We start from the raw sequence: 21,149 nt of genomic DNA on the forward strand, positions 1-21,149 counted from the left end.
GAACCTGCACTCAAACCAATACCAGGAACCACCCACAGTTAAAAACTTGACATCTTCCACCCATATTGATACTAGGATAGCCCACCGTCCATCCTTGGGAAACCGTCCCCCCTACATACCAGGATACACCACGGTTCAAACTGGGAAGCCTGTGCCTAAACTCTTACCAGGAGACTCCACTGCCAAGGGCACAAGTTGGAGACCCTTTTTCCTAATCAATATCAGGATAGCCCATTGTTCAACGTGCCACCTGGGGACCTTGTGACCAGATTAGGTACCCCATTGTCTGGAGTAGCAGCTGGGGACCATCTCTGCCTGACACTGCAGGGTTTTCCGCTCTATATATGTTTGAGAAAACACGCAGCATGGACATTAGGTGCAACCCTGGCACAGAGGAGCCCCGGAACAAGCCTGGGCACAAGGAGGTCAAAGATGCCAGGGACAGCCAGGGCAGCATTGCCGATTCTTACCTGAAGGAGCAACAAGGCACCTACCCAACTCCTGGAGCCTCCGACACATGCACAAAGACCAAGAACAGTGGAGGAAGTGATCCAGACTATTGCCGGAGGATTCTCGTCCGAGGTAATTTGATAACCTCTGCCTCCTATCTCTTCACCAACACCATCTTACATGTCTCAGTGCCAGCCTGCCTCCATCTTCTCACCTTCTTCTGCCTACATGTCATAATATCACATACCCGTTTCTGGTCTCACATACCAAGCGCTGCATCTCAGTGCCAGGCTCTGTATATAACTCATAACAACCTCTGTACCCCAATACTAACCAGAATGCCCTATACCAGCTTCAGAACACCAATATTAGATAAAGCATCCACATTTAACCAAATGTTCTTATCCTTGCCTAATTATTCCAATAGGTCAGCCACTGTTTCTACAAGACAACTTTTAGTTCTTGCATGAAAAGCATCCATGTACCAGTTGCTGAAGCCATGCCATATGCCAGTTGCTGTAGCCACGCCAGTCCCCATTGCCATTATTCTACCATCTGTGACAGCTCAACAATTCCTTGCGTTATGCTACCTTCCCCATGCCAGTCCTAAACCCCTGGATTCCAGCTTCCTTACCCACCGTACAAATCTCCGACTTTGATAAAGCAGCCACGCCAGTCTCCGACCACTACATGCCAGCCTACCTACCATCACTATAACAAGCTGCCCAGTGGCCAAACATGCCAGTCTCCCATCCTTGCATGCCAACCTACCTACCCATAATATAAGTCTCCAAATTACTTCTTTATGCGGTCCTGACTCCTCAGTCTCTGTCCTCACATACCAGCCTCTAGTGCCATACTATACCTGGATGTCCCTGTATCCCCCCCTTCAGTGTCAGCCTTTGTCACATCACATGCCAGCCTCCTACCTACCAAAGCAGCCTTAAAATACTTTCATGCAGCCATCATACTCACTTCTACCCTTTTATACCAATCATGCCAGCCTCATATTTTGATCTCAACCAGCCTGCATTGTGACTGTATCATGCCATCCCTGCATACCACTATCCCTAGTCACTATGGCAGATCCAGATATCACTGCAGCTGGGTGTCCTTCCATGCCAATCTCCACATACCAGACTTCTTACAGACCACAGCAGCCTCTCTAGTCACTAAGTCTAGTGCCTGCTGATCCCTACTCACCCTCCAGCCTGCCCAGCGCCATAGCAGCCTCAGATGTAGCAGCTCTGCCCTCACTTGTCACCATACCCGTCAGTAAGAGAATTATATCACGCTGCCCGAGTCTACTAGGTTCCTATAACCTCCCATACCCACAATACCAACCTCATGTGCCCCAGTATTATGCCAGTTTCAGACGGATGCCTCCCTCCAGTCATGCCAGCCAGCATACCCATCAAATCCTGTACCCGGGCATACTGCTGCCCGATCCCACCTGCCCCATTCCTCAGCCTGGGGAGACCTGACTCCGCCATCTTCATGGCAGCCCATATGCCCATCCAGAAGATGGGCACCTACACGCCCTGGCAGCAGTGCCCCATCTCCTCCTGGTCTAGAGCAAGGTCTTCAATAGTCCCGAAGTGAGGAACCGTCAGACCCCGAAACTTCGGCTCCAGCTCTTCACACAAAGTCCTCGCAGCTCAATCAGACGCAAAGGGACAAAGCTCGGCCGCATGCTGGACCATCGTTTGCCAGCCGGCTCCTGTCTGCGGAATACAGCAGCGATGCCGAACCGCTGTCCCCGATTGTAAAATATTGAGCGATTAGTAATATTAATGTATGTAGATTAGTTTCTGCTCACCTCACACTCTCATATCACCACCACAGTCATAATAAAAATGATAACTTTTTAGTTTTCCCATAACAAATTATTTCTAATATCCCCATAACAGTCGTAATATTCCTGAAAATTACATTACTACTATAATGTACGTCTGATATATTCCACAGCGCTGAACGGAGATCACTTCGCTGATCCATTCCAATCAGTCTCTGCAGCTCAGGAGTTTACACTCTAATGTCCATACCACAGTCACACACGTATCATACATTTATTTAGCTCTGAGTCTCTGACATATTCCCCAGCGCTGCACAGTGCCCTATTCCCATCAGCCTCCGGATTAGAGAAACTAACACTAATGTTTACACTATATTTTCAACATTACTGCAGTCAAAGGTCCTTTTATTATTTCTTGTTAGAGAGAGAACAAAAGTGAATAATCTCGCATAGATCATGTTGGTTGTAACACTACAGATCTTTAGGGAGTCCTCCTGGCCATTCCCAGATTTTATTTACATATTATCTGCCAGCACCTCGGTGCAGCGAGTTCTATTTCGTCTTCATGTGTTTAATTATTCTTAACACCACCCTGTAAAATAATAATGCAAAACTAATAATTCGTTATATCACACGGCTTGTAGCTCGCAAAAGTCTGGTAGAGACGTAATACGAGCATGAAAGAAAATAATAAAAATCAGGGAACACAAACAATGCAAGCCAAAATATTTTGTGTGTGTGTAATATATATATATATATATATATATATATATATATATATATATATATATATATATATATATATATATATATATTTTATATGTTTTTGATTTATTGCAATAGAATACAAAACTCAAATGTCGTGGTGCGATAGATTTATTGGGTGCGATAAAGGTGTATGATTGCATAATATGTGAGTGTGTGCCGGGATTGAGTGATGGGCACACTAGGGGGACAGATGGGGCTTCCACGGAAATAACCCCCCCTCAGTCTGCAGATCTGAGTTTGGATCTGAGTTTGGAATAGAATAGAATTGTGATTAATCTTCATTTTAATTAACTTCTTTTATATAAATAATGCAAGCTGTGTATAGAAAACCAGAAAGCACAGTGCAGAAATATATGAGATGCCCCAGGAGGCAAGGACCCCAGAAATTTATTTGGGGTCTGAGGGGCAGAGAATTCAAGTCCCACATTGGTGAGGGGACCCCCCCCCCGAGAAACTCGGTAGCCCCGAGCTGTTTCGTGACCGCAGGGGGAGATAAAGAAAGCTCCTAAATTGTTGATAGGTTGTTGCGATAGGTTTAGGGTTCTCAATCAAACAGTTGAGGAATCCAAAAAGTAGTTTCTGACCCTCCTGGGCTCTGTCTGATGCTCTACACCTTCAGTAAAAAGGTGACCTTTCTGTGCCCCCACAGATGCCAAGGGCTCCATCCGAGAGATCATCCTTCCGAAGGGGCTGGACTTGGACCGGCCCAAGCGGACACGAACATCCTTCACTGCAGAGCAGCTCTACAGGCTGGAGATGGAGTTCCAGAGGTGCCAGTATGTGGTGGGAAGAGAGAGGACTGAACTGGCCCGACAGCTCAACCTGTCAGAGACACAGGTATAGTGCCTGGCTTCACCGGAGCCCTTCCAGGCTCACTTGTACCTCCACCATATTACATAGTGTTTCACATTTCACACTGTACAGAGTCCCCACCTAACACTGCCAACTCTGTACAGTGCCCCACATCACACTGACTACACCACACTGTACAGTGCCTCACCTCACACCCCTACATTACACTGTACAGTGCCCCCACCTCACACTGACTACACCACACTGTACAGTGCCCCCACATCACACTGACTACACCACACTGTACAGTGCCCCCACCTCACACTGACTACACCACACTGTACAGTGCCCCACCTCACACTGACTACACCACACTGTACAGTGCCCCACCTCACACTGACTACATCACACTGTACAGTGCCCCACCTCACACACTGGCTAAACCACACTGTACAGTGCCTCACCTCACACCCCTACATTACACTGTACAGTGCCCCACCTCACACACCAACATTACACTGTACAGTGCCCCCACCTCACACCCCTACATTACACTGTACAGTGCCCCACCTCACACTGACTACACCACACTGTACAGTGCCTCACCTCACACCCCTACATTACACTGTACAGTGCCCCACCTCACACACCAACATTACACTGTACAGTGCCCCCACCTCACACCCCTACATTACACTGTACAGTGCCCCACCTCACACTGACTACACCACACTGTACAGTGCCCCACCTCACACTGACTACACCACACTGTACAGTGCCTCACCTCACACCCCTACATTACACTGTACAGTGCCCCACCTCACACACCAACATTACACTGTACAGTGCCCCCACCTCACACCCCTACATTACACTGTACAGTGCCCCACCTCACACTGACTACACCACACTGTACAGTGCCTCACCTCACACCCCTACATTACACTGTACAGTGCCCCACCTCACACTGACTACACCACACTGTACAGTGCCCCACCTCACACTGACTACACCACACTGTACAGTGCCCCACCTCACACTGACTACACCACACTGTACAGTGCCCCACCTCACACTGACTACACCACACTGTACAGTGCCTCACCTCACACCCCTACATTACACTGTACAGTGCCCCACCTCACACACCAACATTACACTGTACAGTGCCCCCACCTCACACCCCTACATTACACTGTACAGTGCCCCACCTCACACTGACTACACCACACTGTACAGTGCCTCACCTCACACCCCTACATTACACTGTACAGTGCCCCACCTCACACTGACTACACCACACTGTACAGTGCCCCACCTCACACTGACTACACCACACTGTACAGTGCCCCACCTCACACTGACTACACCACACTGTACAGTGCCTCACCTCACACCCCTACATTACACTGTACAGTGCCCCACCTCACACTGACTACACCACACTGTACAGTGCCCCACCTCACACTGACTACACCACACTGTACAGTGCCTCACCTCACACCCCTACATTACACTGTACAGTGCCTCACCAGACCTCACACCTACATTACATTGTACAGTGCCTCATCTCACACCTACATTACACTGTACAGTGCCCCACCTGACCTCACATTGTGCAGTGCCTCACTTCACAACTACATTACACTGTACAGTGCCCCACCTGACCTCACACACCTACATTACACTGTACAGTGCCCCACCGCACACACCCCTACATTACACTGTACAGTGCCCCACCTCGCATGCCTACATTACACTGTACAGTGCCCCACCTGACCTCACACACCTACACACTGTACAGTGCCCCACCTCGCATGCCTACATTACACTGTACGTTGCGCCCACCCCACACCCCTACATTACACTGTACAGTGCCTCACCTGACCTCACACACCTACATAACACTGTACAGTGCCCCACCTGACCTCACACCTACATTACACTGTACAGTGCCCCACCTGACCTCACACCTACATTACACTGTACAGTGCCCCCACCTCTTACACCTACATTACACTGTACAGTGCCCCACCTGACCTCACACCTACATTACACTGTACAGTGCCCCCACCTCACACACCTACATTACACTTTACAGTGCCCCACCTGACCTCACACACCTACATTACACTGTACAGTGCCCTACCTCATACCTACATTACACTGTACAGTGCCCCACCTGACCTCACACACCTACATTACACTGTACAGTACCCCACCTCATACCTACATTACACTGTACAGTCCCCTCACCTCACACTGACTACAGGACTCACTCTAAATCTTTTCTTCACCTTATCAACTCTGCTGTCTGCACTCTCAGTCTTCACTTGAACTCACCATTTGCTCACCATTTTATGTACTTACAGTCCTATCATCACATACAGTGTACAGTTTGTCCTGATCTAGTGCTGCAGAATCCAGAGACCATTTAGATAATTTCCTTTATTTTCTTACATTACTACATCTGTATGTTAGATCATTGCTGTATACATCCCTTTGCTCATTGATATTCAGTTGCTGTTAAACTCCAGCACCCTACAGTGTTTTCTACATTTTTGTGTGTAAGGATTAGTCTTCAACAAAATCTATAAAATCGACCAAAAATTCTTTGGTTGCACTGGTTAAAGAGAAAGGTTAGGCTTCTAAGGCTGCGTACACATGTAAGATAAAAATCTTTGGGAACCAGGAATCAATCTGCTGTGTAGGTATGGCAGAGAGATTTGATTAATGGATAGTTCTAACGATTAGTGTACACATGCAAACGAACACTTCATGCAATTGACCCAAGAAATGCTTTCATAGACATTTTACTTCACACTTGCGCTGTACACACGAGGGTTAAGAAATATCTGATGCTCTCATACACATCTAAAGGTGGCCACTAATGATCCAATTTCTAGCAAAAAAAATCGTTAAAGCGATCATAATTCTTATCGGAAGAAAAATCGTTCACTACACCATCAACGAACCAATCTTTGTTTCCTATTTATCACAACCAATAAGAAAAAACACATTTTGATTTGATGAAAATCCAATCGGACAACTATTTTTATAATTGTTCGTAATCGATTGTGCCCATCAACTGAGATTATTTACAACCAATCCGATCAGAATTTCTGATCGCTTGAAAGATATTTCGCTAGAATTTGGACAGTTAGTGTACACTTTACACTGAACGATTCTTCATATGAATGGTCAGAAATGAGAAATGATCAGTTGGGACCACCAACAGACACAAATCTAACCAATCAGATCAGATTATTAAATATTAAGATTAATGAAATCGATCCAATTTTCGGATCAATCCCATTATTCTGATCAGGTTGGTTTGGAGATTTTTGTTCGTTAGTGGTCCCAATTGAGCACTTTCCATGTTTAATATGAATAATTGTTCATAACGTTGTTCATCAAATTGTACTGTTAGTGGCCACCTTTATACATCTTATGGAAAGGAATTGCCAGAAAGCATTTGCCAGGATGAATTTGACACTTTGAAAGACAAACGTCTCATCTTTTAAGGTCATCAGGTAAATATTTTACAAAGAATATCTGCAATCTAAGGTTGAGCATTAGTTTAAAACGATTTTTCTCTCACTTGTGTGTGCATCTTAAACAAATTAAATGAAGTTAAAAAGTTAATTCAATTTTTGAGTCCTAAATTATATCTGTACAGTATACCTGATCATGTATTATTTTCGGCTCCCAACAAGGGGAGATGTGCAATTTGTTTCTTAAAAGCCTGAAGTGTAAGCAATATGGAGGCTGCCATATTTATTTCCTTTTAAACAATACCAGTTGCCTGGCAATCCAGCAATCCTGAACAAGCATGCAGATCAGAAGCTTGACTGAAGTTTTACTAGATTAGCTGCATGCTTGTTTCAGGTGTGCGATTCAAACATGTATGCACTGCAGCCACAATAGATCAGCAGGGCTGCCAGGCATCTGGAAATAAATATGGCCGCTTCCATATAGCTGTCCCTTTAAGTTCCCTTTAAAAGCGCCTGCAGCCTGTAATTTTACAATATTGTGCACAACCCACTATCCGGACACATTCCTGGGGAATCCCCACAACTCTACCAAATACATTTGAAAATCGATAAGAATATTAAGTATTAGTTATATAAAGTTATATATTTATATAGTTTTAGTGAATGATAATATTACACTAATCTCTATGACCTTCCAGCACTTATTTCAAACTCAATCCTCGTATTGTTGCTTTGATTGTTTTTCGCCTTTGATAAGAGATCCACTTTATGCACAAAAGATCAGATGCTGCTATGTATGCTATAGAAATCACCCCGGATAGCAGCTGTTTCCCTATGCGATGTTATTCTTCAGGAATTGTATGGTGAAACAAAATAATACCACACATCTGAGATATTATATATAAGCACACACATCTGAGATATTATATACTATACATTATATATGACTAATATATTAGTGATTCTACAAGCTGGCATATTGTTCCAGATTTTTGTTTGGGACGCTGTGATATTTAAATATTTTGCTTTTATTTAGCGAGACAAAAATTGATATATCTAAAGAGTAAAAACGTTATATACTATGTACATAGGCAGAATGCACATGCAAATGTATAGATACAATTATATATTCTGCATCTTTTAAGTGATATATTTGCCGCAAAATGAAGATATAAATACATAATAACAATATTGCTTGATTAATAATTACAAATCGGATCATGATAATAACTAATAATAATAATAACAATAATAAATAACAATAATAAATAACTATTATTTAAGAGAAGGATTATAAGATCATTTATCAGACGCGGTACCGTTAATTTTGACGAATATACTTTTTGTATATGAACGTTCCCTTTATTACATAGTATAAGTCAAACAACGATACACGTTGCAGCAGAACGTATTTTTAGCTGTGCTTGATCTATATACTGTAGTGGGGGACCGGCTCTATGTACCGATTATCTGATGGTTCTTGCGATCAACATCGGACTGGATTTCTTGAGGAAACTAATTTTATAATTTATACGAATCATTCTTTAACACAAGAGGGAGCCGTGCTTTGTGCAGAAATGTGTATCTGTCCACTCCAAGAATTTCCTCATTTCTGCTTGTGCACTCACACATCTAAGCGCATAGAAGAAGAGGTCGGGCAGTGAGGAATTGTGCGTTACTGATCGCTCTCTGCAGAGATCAGGCTGAGCTATGTACAACAGGAAGCCCGATCTCCTCTGACTGTTCGACTTCCCGAAGTTACAGAACAATCGCGCTAAACTCCCCCCGCCCCCCAAACCACCACTTTGAACGTTTTTACATGGGGAGATCCCGAGGACGGAAAACGTGATCTGACTGCACAGGTGTAAAGCTCCATCTGCACAATACAATTTTTTGTGCAATTCGATCAGATCGAATTGCTCGATTAAATCAGACATGTCCGATCGTGATTGGATTGGTAGCATAATCGATTTGCCATTGTTTTGCAATGACAGTCAACCACACTATCGAATCGAATCTCAATCGGACATGTCGGATTTAATCGATCAATCCAATTCGATACCACCGAATTGCACAAAAAATTGTATCGTGTAGATGGGGCTTTAGGCGCCATGCACATCCAATTTTAATCTGCAGATGATTGGCCACATTTACCACTGTCATGTACTAGTATGAGTGGCAACAGGTTTTCAATACTATGAACAGACTGTAGGTATGCTCATACTACATGGAAGGGGTAAAATTGGCCAGTCATCTACAGATAAAAATTGGATGTCTGGACAGAACTGGGAATGCGATGTAATTTCCTTTCCGATGGAAGGCTAATCTGACGGGAAGTTGAATCGTGCGTAAATGCCTAAATTGCTACCGATCGATAGGGATGGCTTTTCTCATGATAACTTTGCAAAATCGATTCCTTTGTTGATCAGTAACAGATCAGACAGGTCGGAAATAATCATCCAATTCCCGTCCATCCGACCGGATGCTGCATCGCGTGTTCCCAACATAATTGATTGCCTGACTGTTAGATCTGATCACATTGTCTGTTCTGCCTGCTCTCTATTGCAGGGAACTACATCTACCTGATCAATTTAGATCAGGGATGTCAAACTCAAATACAAAGTGGGCCGAAATTGTACACTGGGACCAAGTCACGGGCCAATCTCAATGTCTACTGGTCACCTGCCTCTCTTATTAAGTTCTCTAGAGGTGTCTAATGCCCCCCCCCCACCCCCTATACAGTTCCCTGGTGTCTAGAGGCCCCCACCCTCAATACAGTTTCCTAGTGTTTAGTGCTTTCCTTCTACCTGCCCCATATGACTTCCCTGGTGATCTCGGGCTTCACCTCCAATGTAGCGTCCCTGGTGGTCTAGAGTGGGCCAAACATAATGCAAAGCGGGGAAACCACTTGAGGGCCAAATTTAATGGCCCTGAATTTGGCCCACGAACTGGAGTTTGACAGTTGTATATCACGCGGCTTGGCGGCTGATCGACCATCCGATTGCATTATTATAATTTGATGAAAATTGGTGCCACCAAGTGCATGACTGATCGACGATGCAACCCATTTCGGGCTGAAATTGGTTGTATTAACCCTCCTGGCGGTCTATTAAAAACCGCCAGGGGGCAGCGCAGCAGTTTTTAAATTTTTTTTCTTTAAATCATGTAGCGAGGATAGGGCTCGCTACATGATAGCCGCTGTGCAGCGGCATCCCCCCCACCCTCTTTGATCGCCTCCGGCGATCTGCGATCAGGAAATCCCGTTCAAAGAACGGGGTTTCCTGGAGGGCTTCCCCTGTCGCCATGGCGAAGGGCGGGATGAAGTAATCGATGTCGTGATGTCATCGGGAGTCCCGCCAGGAAGGTAGGCTATACACTGGTCGATTTCAGCCATCAATCGATGGCCGATTTGACCGCTCTGATTGAATTGGCTACAAATTTATGCAGCAGGAAGCATGATTGATTGGCCTCTCGCTCTCCAGCCGATTTCAATTGATCTGCTCGATTGGTCCGGATGGAAATTCTAGGTCGATTTGGCAGCAAATTGGTGGCCCATAGATTTGCATTGGATCGAATGGTGCAATACTACATTTCGATCGATTTTTTTTTTTATAGATTTCATTCTGAAATCTATGGGAAATCTGTTCCTAGTGTGTGGCACACATCAGATTCGACCTGACATGCATCTGATGGTTGAGTCTGCTGCAAATCTATAAGTGTATGGCCACCTTTACAATCTAAAGCCCAATCTACACGATATGATTCTTTGTGCGATTCGATTACAATTCTATTTACGATCCGATAAAATCCGACATGTCCGATCAGGATTCGATTCAATTCGATTTGCCATTGCAAAACAATCGGATCATACATGGAATCGTAATCGAATCGCACAAAGAATCGTATCGTGTAGATGGGGCTTGAAGGATTGTAGTAGAATAGGATGAGGAAAGTGATATGAACATTTATTTGGTCATATTTTGGTCCTGATGTGCTGAAGCTCTAGGCTGGAGGTAACAGGTGATCCTGGCCTGACATGTTTAGGCTCACAGAGGGCGTGGCATTCCCTGTAAATCTGGATCAGTTGTGGTAAGCAGAACTCACACTTCTGTGCCATCTGCAATAATCCTGGGCAGGTGGATACGTTCCCTCTATAGCCTATGGTGGCAACACATCCGCCCTGGGCTCCAGCAAGCAAAGTAGACGGTTTCGCCGCACAGCGTTTAGCGCCGAAATTACACACCGCTGTTGAAGTAATGTTATACTGCACAGGGCGTGTAAGGGTAATGCTACGTACAGGGGCGTAACTAGGCCCCACCGGGCCCCCCTGCAGATTTTCTGAGCGGCCCCCCCCCCCCGGGGCCCGCTCGCGGCCGTTTTGTGGGTGCTGGAGGGGTGGCAGCATGAGGGGAAAGCCTTGCCCACAGTCGGCGGGGAGAGGGGTAGTTCCCCCCTCTCCCTCACCTCGGGGCTCTCCCCTCTGCGCTCCCCTCCAGCTCGTAAGTGTCTGTGGGGCTGTGGTGGGCAGCGAGCGGCGGGCAGATACATACCTGCTTCCGTGCGTTCCATCGGAGACTTCTCCCTCTAGCGGCTGACGTCACTTCCGGAAGTGACGTCAGCCGCTAGAGGGAGAAGTCTCCGATGGAACGCACGGAAGCAGGTATGTATCTGCCCGCCGCTCGCTGCCCACCACAGCCCCACAGACACTTACGAGCTGGAGGGGAGCGCAGAGGGGAGAGCCCCGAGGTGAGGGAGAGGGGGGAACTACCCCTCTCCCCGCCGACTGTGGGCAAGGCTTTCCCCTCATGCTGCCACCCCTCCAGCACCCACAAAACGGCCCCGAGTGGGCCCCAGGGGGGGGGGGGCGGGCCCCCCCGCGGGCGCAGGGGCTGCAGGGCCTATTCCTACGCCCCTGGCTACGTACACACATGCGACAACGATCGTTCGTTGTGAACGACGAACGAACTTTTAATTGATGAAAGAACGACCTAAGTAAAGTTAGTTTTTAAATGTGTGTAACGATCTGATCGTTAGAACGAACGTTACATCACGTAAAGCAACTATTGCGCTTGCGCATAAAAATGAGAAGTTCCATGGAGAAATAGCGAAATGCGCATGTCAAGCCTAGTACGAACGATCGTTTCCAACGATGTACTACTTTTGCAAACGATCGTCGTTAGAAAAAATCCGCCAAGCTAGATCGTTCGTTTTTAACGATCTAGCTCATCCGTCGTTAGACTTAATGATCGTTGGTTGCTTTTTTTTAAACGATCGTTGTTTGAAACGATCGGGGAACGATCGTTTCGAACGACTATAGTCGCATGTGTGTACGCACCTTAAGTCGGGGTTCCAGACCAGCAATCGCCGGGCCCCGAATAAAATCTCCCTCCAAGTTGCAACGACTAGTTGGAAGGGGAACAGTATTTTACACCACCGGGGATTTGAGCAGCAGCAGGGTGAGCTGTCATTTGTCTCACTGGCGGCCTACATATACATACGGCCAGCCAGACCACAGTGTACCATAAAAGCGGTCACTGCACTGTCCACTCCTGCTGGCCGCACATGCATGCTCCGGCTGCAGATGGGAACCAAGTCGAAAGCATTAAAGCGAATACATGATATATTTTTACTCATTGCATAACCGTGCCCCTTACATATAGTTTATAGGGCATTCCTCAAGCCAAACACTTTTTTTTTGTTTTAATAGCCTAATTCCCTAACTAATCAAGCCTCACCCACCGCGCTCCTTCCGAGCCTAGGAATTCTGAGTCCCATGTAGCAAGCGATCATGGGAGGTCAGCCTGGGGAGGAGGAGGCTTTTCCTGAAGGAGGAGGAGGAGGCGTTACCAGCCAGAGATTTCAGAGGCAAGGAGGAGGAGAGAGGTGTGGAGTTTTCACAGGCTGAGGGATGGAAATGCAGAGCAGGTTGGCTGTGTAATGATGACGAGCAGAATATGGCTGCTCTCATTGTATCACAGGAAGAAATAATCACAGGGGCTTAGCAATAGCAATAGAAGTCATAGCAGGTGCTATGGGGTCCTGGAGCATAGGAGGCCCAGTGGGTACTTGATGTATTTACCATTAAATTTATTGTGTTTCTCCACCCTCTGACTGTCTCAGTGTCCATGAACTATGTGCAGTGTAGATTGTACGAGAATGTAATTTGCCCAATTAACTATTATCCATAGGGTAGGTGGCAGTGCTTAAGATTACCTTCACTTGAGGGCCCCCTGAAAGTTTTGCTATGGGGCCCCATGAGCCCAAGCTACGCCACTGAATAATCATAAACTGTTAAAGCTGTTTGCAGCTAGATTTGCTGTGTAAACTATCTAAACTTAAAGAGAATCTGTACTCTAAACTTTTTACAGCAAGAAGCATACCATTCTATTCATTATGTTCTCCTGGGACCCTCTGTGCTGTTTCTGCCACTCTCTGCTGCAAACCTGGCTTGTAATTGCCAGTTTTAGGCAATGTTTACAAACAAACTAACCAGCTTGTGATAGGCTCACATAAGCAGAGTGTGTGAGTCATACAGAGCCTGCAAGGGGCCTGGAGGGTGTGTGTATAGCTTCTACCAATCACAAGCAGCCCTGCACATTCCACACATTCCAGCCTAAAGCCTCATCTACACGTGTAGATGAGGCGGCGATACGGCGGCTCGATTAGCCGCCGGATCGCCTCTTCCGCGTCCCCGCTCGCTGCGCCGGAATCAATACCCGCTCGATTCCCGCTCGTCCCCGCGCCGCGCCGCATATCTTCCGCTCGATTCCCTGGCATTGTCCCCTCGTGGGGAGCAAGCAGGGAATCGGCGGTGGGGAGTGGGGAGATCCGTCCTGTCGGATCTTATCAATCGAGATTGATAAGGAACATCGCGGCCGCATCTACGTGTGTAGATGCGGCTTTAGCCCGACTGTGCCGACAGAAGAAAACAGATTAGATCATATAACAGAGATAACACAGCCACTGTGCAATTAGGAAAAGCTGCAGTAAGCCAGAGCACATTAGAACAGGCAAAGGAACTTATAGGATAGAAGAACTAAGGCTGAACATTTTGTTACAGAGTCTCTTTAAGATATATAGACAAAAAAACTTGTTATAGTTAATTTTTCATCTCGGATCCACTTTAAGTCCATGAATAGTATATGCTTCACTGTTACTCTTAACATGTGCGTTTCACAATAAAACCGCATGCAGTGCGTTTGGATGCCGCGTGCCATTATACCGCCCTGCTCCCGCCGCACTGTGCACACTGCATAGAGGTTGCATTGCGATGTTCCACATTATAATGCTGCTGTTACATCACATTGCTCCACTGTGACCATAGCCCCCCCCCCCCCCCCCATGAAAAGGTCTGTTTGTAGGTTCGTAAGCACGTAACTGAAATGGTACAACCACTAATTCACGCAGCCCACACTATGATCCAGTAAGACCCAGGTGAAGTCTTCTTACCTGGTAAAAGTTTTTAATATGCACAGGGTCAGGTTACTTTATTTCGTTGAACTTTTGCACCTTTTTGAAGGTTTGGGTATCTGTTTCTGCATCTCACCTGTCATTACTTGGTGTCTCAGCAGGTATTGGTTTAGCTATCTTTACATCTCATTGGTTTGTCTCAGTGGGGGATGTTTTGTTATCTATCCATATCTCACATGGGGTTTTCCATGTCTCACCATATGATGGTTTGGTTGTCTATCTCATACAGGGTTATCTGGTTTCTCAGTGGGTGATGTTTGGTTGTCTGTCTCACATGGGGTTATCTGGTGTCTTGGCAGGTGAAGGTTTGGTTTCAGAACCGCAGGACGAAGCAGAAAAAGGACCAGGGGAAGGACTCTGAGCTGCGGTCGGTGGTCTCAGAAACAGCAGCAACCTGTAGCGTCCTCCGGCTCCTGGAACAAGGCCGTCTCCTGTCTCCGCCTGGCTTGCCTGGACTATTGCCAGCTTGTGCTGCAAGTGCGCTGCGGGCTCCAAGCAGTTCTGGAGCCTCATCCATCCCAGAAGTCACTAGTGCCCCTCACCAGCCTGGACTGCACACCTCCTCTACAGGTCACAGCATCTTCGGCATGCCTGTGCCATCGCTACTGGGCACTGTGGCCAACCGGCTATCCTCCAACCCACTGACCATGGCAGGGAACCTTCAGGAACTGTCCGCCAGGTACCTCAGCTCCTCTGCTTTCGAGCCCTACTCTAGAAATTCCTCCAAGGAGGCTCTAGAAAAGAAGTCTTTGGACTGACCATGTCTTTGTCAAGTGGGGCAGCACTCTGAAGAAGGAAAAAAAAAAACAGGCATGTGCACTACTGACTCCCTTCCCCACAACGCTTACCATGCCCCAATCTCGCTGTGGAGGCTCTCTACTCACAAAATGTAAAGACACTGTGTCCCTAAAATGTGGATGTGCCATATACACCCAAACCCACAATTTCTCAAATTTATAGGAGTTGTTCCTCAGAATATTTAGCAACTGCACCCCTAACCAATCCTATCTCCAGATCTGGAGTCATAAACCCAAACACACTGCACCCTATGTGAAGGCAATATACTCCTAATGCCATAATCTCTTCACCACTGAGGAAGCATTCATAAAATCCCACCATATGATCAAGTGTTGTCTTGCCCCATTTTGAAGGTATCATACCTCCCATCTCACAACCCCTCCCCTACAGTGTAGGCATTTTAACCCAAAAGGTGTAGACCCTACACTGCAAATATCACATTTTTCTCTCCCAGGCACCAAACATCTCCATGATTCCAAAATGTGGACTCTCAGTTGTACCATGCCTTCAAAATACAGGAGCTAAGTCTACCATCTGGCTAGAGATGAAGCTGCTATACTTGTAATCTGGTATGAAGGCACTGTGACCTATTCTGCTGACCAACACCCCCTCCCCACCATTAATGTCCAGCTTCCTCCAAGAAGTGGGAAGCACTGTCCACATTTTGTTAAATACCAGCCTACTATGGGGTTCAAAGGCTGCTCATCTCTAAGACCTGGACAACTAACTCTGGTGTCCATTAAGCCCAACTTTATATAAAAAGGTTTAGGTTTGAAATGTGGAAAAGGTTAGAACCTAAACATTTGTATTATCGTTGTTTGTGTTACCACCTGGGAGAAATGAATTCACCTTCTGTCTTGACGGGAAGGAAGTCTCCCCATCTGGAACAGAGACAGCAATAAATACTCATTTAAAAAAACAAAAACAAAAAAACAGAAGCGTTAAAATATCCCATTTTGCTGGTAGTGCCCGTTTTGGGGATATGGATATCAAGTCTCTGGGAAAGGAATGTGGAAATAATTCTAACCTCATTCACACGGAATATATATATTCTCTGACGTAGGCTGTGAATAAAAAGAATTCCACAAAGTGTTAAATAGCAATATCCATGCGGTTATATCAGTTATTTTTCATTTTCAAACAGAAAAAGGTTTTCTTTCATTTAAAATATGCTTTGCAAGACCATATTTCTTTCCCTGATAAGTGTCTTGGCTCTCAGCTTAAATACCCTGGCCAGGTGGTGTTTCTTAATCCTTTTGATGCGCTAACAAATGTAACAGTTTTTCAAGATGCGGTCTATTGTTCCTCAAGGTGACAAATTTGAATCTTTCAGCCAAACTTTTTTCTCTTGTCATCTGTATGATTAAAGGGAACCTAAACTGAGAGGGATATGGATGTTTCCTTTTAAACAATACCAGTTGCCTGGCAGTCCGCTTCTGAACAATTGTTCAATATTTAAAAATTAAAAAAAAAAAAATCAAAACAAAATGACCTAAAGGTGGCCACAATGCAATAAAGCGTTAAATATTTTTACCGATAAAATTATAAGTTGTATAGAAAACTTGATTTTTTTCAAATACATTTATCAGCTGTGGTGGAAAATTCTAATGAAGAAAAATGATGACGAAAATTGAATGTGTAGGCTAGATTAATTTCTTAATTTATAGACCCAAGCTATTTTTTGTGTGTTTTTTTCAATTAAAGAGAGTCTGAAGCGAGAATAGATCTCGCTTCAGACCTCATAGCTAGCAGGGGCATGCGTGCCCCTGCTAAAACGCCGCTATAGCGTGGCTTAACGGGGGTCCCTGTCCCCCCAAACCCCCTCCGTGCAACGGGGGAGCGCTTCCTGGTTGGGGCAGGGCTAACCGCCGCAGCCCTGCCCCTTGCGCGTCTGTCAGACGCGTATCTCCGCCTCTCCCCCGCCCCTCTCAGTCTTCCTTCACTGAGAGGGGCGGGGGAGAGGCGGCGATGCGCGTCTGATAGACGCGACTGGAGGCAGGGCTGCAGCCGTTAGCCCTGCCTCCAGGAAGACAATTCCCACGACCATCTTTTGCGGGGGGTGGGTTGGGGGTGAAGGGACCCCCGTTTAGCCGCGGGATAGCGGCGTTTTAGCAGGGGCACACGTGCCCCTGCTATATATAAGACCTGAAGCGAGATTTAGTCTCGCTTCAGTGTCTCTTTAAGGGAAATATTAAATACACGCTTGTTATTGGTCAATTTTCAAATGTTACAATAATTCTCAAATCAATTTTTCTTAAACAATTATACTTTGTGTGGTCACCTTTACAAGGGTTCAGTTTTTTTCCTGGCTGTGAGATCACTTTTTTTTTTAATGTATATTAGATGTAATGACTATCTCAGAGTATTGGACCCTTATGCTACGTACACACATGCGACAACGATCGTTTGAACGAACTTTTAATTGATGAAAGAACGACCTAAGTAAAGTTAGTTTTTAAATGTGTGTAACGATCTGATCGTTAGAACGAACGTTACATCACGTAAAGCAACTATTGCGCTTGCGCATAAAAGTGAAAAGTTCCATGGAGAAATAGTGAAATGCATATGTCAAGCCTAGTACGAACGACCGTTTCCAACGATTTACTACTTTTGCAAACGATCGTCGTTGGAAAAAATCCACCAAGCTAGATCGTTCGTTTTTAACGATCTAGCTCGTCCGTCGTTAGACTTAATGATCGTTGGTTGCTTTTTTTTAAATGATCGTCATTTGAAACGATCGGGGAACGATCGTTTCAAACGACTATAGTCGCATGTGTGTACGCACCTTTAGGCTTGGAACCCACCCACTAGCAGCCCTTTTCTGAGCACTTTGGGATGTGAAAAGCTCTTGCTAATGTAATGCTATGGGGGTCTGATCCCACTTGAGCGATGTGATGTTATAAAAATCCCCCATAGCATTGCATTAGCAAGAGCTTTACAAATCACTAGCAGTTAGAAAAGGCTGCTAGTGGGTTTGAGCCCTTAAAATAATCCCACTCCATAGACCTACAGTTATTGGAGCCCCAAAACACCACACCTCATATAGCAATTTTAGCAAATTACTGCTTAAAGGAGAGTCCCAACTAATGTCATTGGATTAGCCACCAGGAATCAATTATGACATCTGTAGTTCATACCTATTTTTTTCTTTGGTCTTTCAAAAAATATCCATTGCAAAAAGTTTGAACATTCTTTGGGTGTTCTGTCTGTATGCTAGCCATGCACAAATCAATGTTCTATAGATTGAATTAGGCAATGAAAAGTAGCACAATCGCAGTACCTCACAATGCAACTAATGATTACATTAAAATCAATTGAGAGGTCTAAAAACTTCTTATATAATTTTACAGTTAACCAAAATTTTCTAATCTTACCTGCTGAGGTTTTTATTTATTATTTTATACAGTATTTGGCTGACTGAAGTCAGAAATGTGGAATTTATTTTTGGTCAAATTATATATTAAGTCTAAATAACAGTAACCCTAACATAAGATGCTTTAACAGTATTCTGACTTATAGAACCACTATTGAAAAATAAAATAAATTAAAATATATTAGTACTTCAAGAGTAAAATGTATTATAAATTGCTTTTCTCCTATGTCACCGTCACTTACAGTAGGCAGTAAAAATCTGACAGGTTTTGGACTAGCTCATCGCCTTACGGGGAATTCTCAGTATTTTATTATTTAGAAAAGCTATGGAAAATATATAAGTATGCCGGTTATCCTCCCTGCTTGCTTGCAAGCTATTCTGGCAGTTTGACTGAGCAACTGCCCTTTAGGTAAGTGCTTTTGAAAATAAAGGAAACCCCAAGAATCCACCATGTGCAGGTCAACTAGTCCTAAACCTGTCAGATTTTTTTTAATATTTTTATAATTGCTATTAGAACTTGCCTTAATCAGTTTTTGGTTTAATTGAGTCTTAAAAAGGAACCTGAAATGAGAGAATAAAGAAGCTGCTATATTCATTTTGTGCATGCAAATCAGGTCCTCTAACTCAAGTCTGACTAGATTAGCCGCATGCTTGTTTCAGGTGTGTGAATCAGACACTACTACAGCCAAAGATCAGCAGTACTGCCAGGCAACAGGTAGTGTTTAAAAGGAAATTAGCATGGCAGCCTCCATATTTCACTTCTGGTTCCCTTTAAAGAACAAGTGACACCCATGCTAACCTAGTAATAAAAAACACATATATAAGTAGATAAATACTAGTTCTACTTACATAACAGATGTATTGTGCTATCCACGTAATGATTCCTGTGAATTTTATAAAGGAAAAGCAGAAAATCCTATAGCAGGCAGTGGCCATTTTGCCAAGCTAATGCTGACATCATATCCTCCCTGACTCTTGTTTCCCCCCTCCCTTCTCTTGCTTATTGTGTATTCATTAGCTGCCCTCCTCCCAGAGTTTTTTTTTATTTACACATCCAATCACTGAGTCACCTCAGCCTTGCTTGTAAACACAAGTAATCAGCTAGGCAGGGAAATAAATGGAAGAGGAGGAATATATTATAGATAAAAAGAACTCCCAGCATTCACAAGAACTCCCAGCATTCAACCTTTTGGCACTGTTTGGCACTAGGGCCAGTGCTCCTAAAGTATGTGTTAACTCCAAACCTTAACAGCAGAAAAAGTTTTGAATGCAGGATTAGCATCTTTATCACTTAATACACTCAGACCAGTTGCTGTTGAAATTTGATTTTTATGGTGACAATACCGCTTTAAGTAATATTTCAAAACAGATTACTTTATAAAGAAATGGAAAAATGGGGGTGTTAAAAATAGCTTACAGAATTAAACTATACATGCAAAAAGCTTAGATAAGGGGCCCTTCACCCTCATATATAACATCTTTATGCACTGTCCTTTTTACTGGAACAAAATATTGTACTCTGTATAGGTCTGAAACACCGCCTTTTCACAGTGGTACTGCTGAGTCTGATTTAAAAGTTTTAATACGATAATGCAGTTATGTAAAAATGTGATGCTCTTACAAAAAAAAAAATCACAATGTTGTATGGTCCATCTGCCAGCCACACTAACCGAAAGCCTTTTAGTGTTGGCGGCCCTGGCTTCCTTTTGGTGCTTGTTCATTCTTGATATAGACCCTCACACACAAAGTACACTGGAGGTGAGAAAGATTGGCCCTTGAACGCGTTTCACAAGGCATTACGCTTTGTCAGAGGCCAATGGCTTCGGATGAAGCTGGGGGACCGGTGTAATGGCAGCCAGGCCAGTGTTTGTCACCCCCCAGTGTACTTTGTATTACTGAAGAATTCCCTTAAAATTTTGGCTTCTTTGCATTACTGGTGCCCAGCTCTATACTTCTGGATCTGCAGATTTATGGAACCTTTATACTGTGAAGCATAGTACAGCCTTAACTGTTTGCCAGTAGCATTCAGTGCCAGCTGTCATTATTGACCCTACTGCTTTCAACATCAGTTCCCACATTAGCCAAGATAATAGCATCTTTACACTTGACCTCAGTGGAGTGGCCCATTTCGCCCCTACGGTTTTGTACCAGGGAAACAAATGTCAAAACAACTTCACTGAGTGTTGCCAAAGAGCCACATAGTACATAT

At 44.7% G+C, this 21,149-nt stretch overlaps 1 protein-coding gene across 1 annotated transcript; it reads left to right on the plus strand.

Moving 5' to 3' along the window:
• Positions 1–344: 344 nt before the first annotated feature.
• VAX1 (ventral anterior homeobox 1) lies at positions 345–16,311 on the plus strand. Its single transcript, XM_068255276.1, has 3 exons — positions 345–582; positions 3,663–3,850; positions 15,069–16,311. Exons 1-3 carry the CDS (start codon positions 345–347, stop codon positions 15,525–15,527), a joined length of 885 nt encoding a protein of 294 aa, XP_068111377.1. The 3' UTR covers positions 15,528–16,311.
• The last annotated feature ends 4,838 nt before the right edge of the window (positions 16,312–21,149 follow it).

The sequence above is a fragment of the Hyperolius riggenbachi genome, chromosome 10 (assembly GCF_040937935.1).
Source record: "Hyperolius riggenbachi isolate aHypRig1 chromosome 10, aHypRig1.pri, whole genome shotgun sequence".
In the NCBI taxonomy this organism is placed as follows: domain Eukaryota; kingdom Metazoa; phylum Chordata; class Amphibia; order Anura; family Hyperoliidae; genus Hyperolius; species Hyperolius riggenbachi.